The sequence below is a fragment of the Rhagoletis zephyria genome, unplaced genomic scaffold (assembly GCF_001687245.7).
Source record: "Rhagoletis zephyria isolate East Lansing unplaced genomic scaffold, Rhagoletis_zephyria_1.1 Rzeph_scaffold_04084, whole genome shotgun sequence".
NCBI classification, from domain to species: Eukaryota; Metazoa; Arthropoda; class Insecta; order Diptera; family Tephritidae; genus Rhagoletis; species Rhagoletis zephyria.
Window position 1 is genome coordinate 33543 of NW_016161167.1, and position 5121 is coordinate 38663.

At 32.1% G+C, this 5121-nt stretch overlaps 1 protein-coding gene across 2 annotated transcripts in view; it reads left to right on the top strand.

Moving 5' to 3' along the window:
* Positions 1 to 465: 465 nt before the first annotated feature.
* LOC108370243 (prestalk protein-like) overlaps positions 466 to 5121 on the top strand; it is a 20670-nt gene continuing 16014 nt past the window's right edge. Inside the window, exons 1-3 of one of the 2 annotated variants that reach the window (XM_017625543.1) lie at positions 466 to 650; positions 710 to 819; positions 894 to 1001. In XM_017625543.1, the coding sequence (XP_017481032.1) occupies positions 735 to 819; positions 894 to 1001 (193 nt within the window). In that variant the 5' untranslated portion in view covers positions 466 to 650; positions 710 to 734. Of the gene's footprint in view, positions 820 to 893; positions 1002 to 5121 lie in introns of both variants that reach the window. The other variant, XM_017625541.1, reaches the window with a different exon arrangement.

Sequence of the window (5121 nt, forward strand, 5' to 3'; positions counted from 1 at the left end):
GATAAAGATAAAGATAAAGATAAAGATAAAGATAAAGATGAAGATGAAGATGAAGATGAAGATGAAGATGAAGATGAAGATGAAGATGAAGATGAAGGCAAGATATTTCAACAAAGGGGTTTGCTATATATCTTAATGACCTGCAGCGCATAAGTTAATGCACAAAATAAAAACAAAACAAATAAAACAAAAGGAAAACGTAAATACTGACAATCAACAGGGTGTACTATTCAAGTGACTGGGAGTGTATGTATGTACATATGTATATATATTTCAAACTTCTGCGAAGTTTCCTAAGACAAAATTTCACGACACACTATTTTTTCCTTAACTTGACATTCAAATTTTTAACATAACGGCGCAGTTTTACAGTGCAGCACAGTGGTGGCGATAAAAAGAATGGCAAAACACAAATAAAATGTTAATATAAAGCAAAAGCATAACAAAGCAAAATTTACGGCCGACTTGTATTGTCAATGGTGTTTTCATACGTTTGCCACCACCAAAAGTGATACTGATAACGCGACAGGTGTGTTGATTAGATTGCGCATGGCGTGGCTACATTGAAATTTTGTTAAAAGGCCAAAGACTAGAATGCGATTGGCATTAAAAGTGAACGGAAGTGTCTAAAGGCAAACAGTGAAAATAAAGTGAGAAAAAGTATTTTAGTGTATACAAATTTTGCTGGGATTTTTTTTGTATCTTATAGAAGAAGAAAAGGTGCAACGCAGAATATGTTGTGCCACAATTTGAAATGGTTTGCCGCGATCTTTGTCGCTATAATGCTAATTGGGCGCACACTCGCACAGACAACAACTGGTAATGAGTGAAGTGTAGAATTTACAGAATTTTTTAAATTATTTTTTTTAAATATTCTCTTCACTTTTTGTTAGATTTTACTTGCATTCAATGCGATAAAACGGCTGACTGCCTGACAAATGTTGCCGTTACAGCGATGATTGCCTGCACTGATACAAAAAAGTGCTATACAAAACTTAATGGTATGTAAAATATATTCAATGATAGATATAACAAAAAAATTTATATATTTTTGCAATTTTTGTAAAATTTTTAGTTTTAACATAAATTTGTTCCGAGCAGTTTACTGGTTTTAATTGTATGGTAGGCATTTATTTTCAATTCCACAGACAAAGGCTAATAAAGTCAAGTGTTGAGAAGATATTTGCTTATCTCTGGCAAGAAATTGATACCGGCCAGTGTGGTATATTTATAAACCCTTGTATTTTAACTAGTTGCGAAATAACAGTTGTTAAGTATCACATGCCCATACATACATACATATGTATATATATATGGTTGTATGTACGTACATATGTATTTGTTTGAATGCTACTTACCGCGTCAATATCACTTATTATCATTTAATACCTTGTATTGGACTATCATACAAATGCTCGTAAGCGATTGTCCGTTTAATGTGTCGTATTTCGTCATCAGATAACTCAAAGAAAGGAGATTATTTAGCATTATTCACGAAAAAAATTGGACTCCACACATACATATATATATGCGACAAACCCTCTAAGCCAAAGACATTAATTTTCTAGAAATTATTCTGATAAGTCATGATTTGTAGGGTTTTTCGGGGCTTTCGGGGATTTTAATCGAGATGTTTCGGGGCCAGGCATTGTTCCGGGATCTTCGAAAATCTTTTAATTTTTATTAATTTATATACCCGAGCGCACTGTTGGATGACTTTGTATACGCAACTACGGGTATATGTTTATTAAATTATCTCCTATGTACATCGAAGGAGAAATAACAGAAAAGGAAGCATTGGATGCATCCATATATTAAGAATAATTCAAATATAATTTACAAAAAAGTTCATAATTGAAACAGAATTTATTAATAAATTAGTGTTCGGAAAATTTAAAGCTTTATTTTAAGTTAAAGCTTAGTATTTTGACTACACGCGTTTGTTAAAACTTTTCGATTCGGGTCACGCGTTTGGACACAACAACCCAAAATCATTGTAAAAATAACCGAACGGTCCCCATTTATATACAGATCGGTTAGATCTTTATTTGAATATTCCTGTAAATTATTATTATATAGACCCGCGCGATTTTCGCTTAATTGCACGAATTTTATAACTTCAGCACACACAACACACAGGTGCGACAACAAAGCGTTTGCTGCATGCATGACGAGCCAATGACGAGACGAGCGTAGTGTGCGTAGTGCCTTAGCCAATTTTCAATGCTGCATTGCGTCGTATGCATAAAAAATCAACAATTGCTTTTTCTTAAAATTTCGTACCGAAGCTAATTCATCAAAATTGGTGTGGGCCGAGTACATAAAGTTCACTCTCTCGCGAACTTATACTCCTTTAATTGTTTATAGGTTTTAGACTTAATAATGCTCTCGAGAGCATTGAAATTTTTTAGAGTTTTTGTAATTAACCGTGAATTTTTTGCTTCCTATTGGGAGTTTTTCGGGAACTGGCAGGATTTTTAGCGACTCCTCGTGTTTTATGTCGGTCTGTATGTACTTAAAAAAAAAGCAAACATTAGCCATTATTTTCTCCTTAAAAATATAGTTGCAAAATTTGGCTTATATTGTTTAAGATGGAAATTACAACTACCTTTTTGCCTTGATTCATGATTTTGGTGCTTCTCGATACTTTTCTCCATTTTTTAAGTTTTGTTTCTTAAACCTTTTGAGTATATTTGAGCACCTTTTGTAAAATCCTATCTGTTATATAATAAACAGCAAACAATTTTAGTAAAGAATTTTAAAATTTTTTTATTATTTTTTAAGAGAAAAGTAGTGACAAATTTTGAAAATTTGAATTTATTTGAAGAGTTTATTTTTCTAGAGTTTCCGGTAAGATTCTCTCGGGAGTTTTCGGAAATTTTTAAACTTTTAGAGAAATTTCCAGAATTTATTTGCACTTTTTGGGAGTTTGGCGAGAATTTTGTAGACTTTGCGGAATAATTAGAAAAGTTCCAGGTTCAAAAACACAACTTTGCAACTTTCAGGAAATTTTCTGGAACTTTCAGGGTTTTCCGTACATTTTCGTCGGTTATTTCAGACTTTCGGAATATTTTGAAAGCTTTCAAATTCAAAATAAGAACGTTCAAATAAAATAAGAAATCCTGTTTTTTGTGCTTTTCGAAATTTTTCTAGATCTTCGCAATACTTAATGCCTTAATTTTCGCAATTTTTAGATTTTAGAAACTTCTCGTGATTCCGACAGAAATTTTCGGGTATTTTTTTAAATACCTATTCGGGATTTTTCGAAACTTTTCGGGATTTATTCAGGAACTTTCGGAATTTTTTTCGAGGCGGTCAAGACATCTTTGGAAATATTTTATTTTGCTTTTCGGGATTCTTTTGGACTTTTATGTATTAATTCGAAATACTTCGTGTTTTATTTTTCTTGATTTTTTTTTTCGGAATTTCGCGGTTTTAGTACGGTCGGCCGCAAAAAGTCAGACCTCAAATACGCAAAGGCAAAATACAGATTCCTAATGAAATTACTGGCACAAAGGGGTATTTTTTTAGTGCTGTATGTGCAAAAATTTCATATTAATACATGGGTAGGCTCNTATGTATTAATTCGAAATACTTCGTGTTTTATTTTTCTTGATTTTTTTTTCGGAATTTCGCGGTTTTAGTACGGTCGGCCGCAAAAAGTCAGACCTCAAATACGCAAAGGCAAAATACAGATTCCTTATGAAATTTCTGGCACAAAGGGGTAATTTTTTAGTGCTGTATGTGCAAAATTTTCATATTAATACATGGGTAGGCTGCATTCATTGCCATTAAGACACCTACATACATACATACATACACGAGCGTTTATCAACTGGGAGTGTGTTGCTTCTACACCCCAAATTTAAAATGCTGAAGTACCTCTCCTCCAAGCGCTGATTAATCCAAAAGNCATTCATTGCCATTAAGACACCTACATACATACATACATACACGAGCGTTTATCAACTGGGAGTGTGTTGCTTCTACACCCCAAATTTAAAATGCTGAAGTACCTCTCCTCCAAGCGCTGATTAATCCAAAAGTATTTGACGTAGGCGAAAAAGCAAAGTTCAAAATTGTTTTTTTTTCGGCTATTGATTGAGGTGTGTAATAAAACTTTTTATACTTAATTTAAATAGTCATAGCAAAAATAAGTCCACAACAGATTTTTATACTAGCATAGGGAAGAGACATTTTTGCATTCTTTGGCTATTTCCCTTTCGTTTATTTAACGTTTATTATTTTTTTTATAAAAGTGTAGCTAACAAAATCCATGTAAGTCAAGTTTTCAAACTGTGTACAAAAATTAGCAAAATTTGACAAAGTTTCATCAAAACTTTGAGCTTTATAATTAGATTTCTTAGAAACATTCTGAGTAAGCAATTTTGAGCAGTTTAAGTAGCTAGAATTTACCGCTGATTTTTTGGTAATTTTTTTTGTGGAAGCGCGGCTCATTTTCTCCATACACAAAAATTGCCAAACATTCTTTTAATGGAAGAAAATTAGCGAACAAAAAATTACCAAAAATCAGTCCTTGCTATTTCAGACTTGCACTTTATTACACTAAAATTTAATGGGCCTTAGAAAACCGCATACACCAAAAAAATTCCCATCAAAAAGTTGAAAATTTTTATCAAATTTCGCCTACTATCCTCAAAAGAGACACGACTCAAAAATCAGATTCAAAAATATAACTGCTGATGGTTTATACAGATTTAACGCAATTAATACAATAACAGACATAATAGTAGTTATTATATTCATGAAAAAAATATCTACATTAATTGGAGTTAAATTCTATGAAATTTTTTATGCCAAAAAATTATTATAAATTTTTATTTTTTTATTTTAGTTGCATCCCTTTTGAGGATGGTGTGTGATTTGTTAAAGTTTGTCGATTTCTTAGATAGCTATATTTTCATTAAAAAAAAATTTATATTTTTCAAGCAAAGAAAAGTAGCCAAAACTTGCTTTTCCCTATTTTCATACACGCCAACGCACATACATAAGTACGTATAAATTCCGGTAATGGAAAATTTGCCAGTTATGTATTTTACTTATTTATTTCTCTACCATACGGGGTACTCGAACCTTCATGACCTTCATTTGTAATTTTCC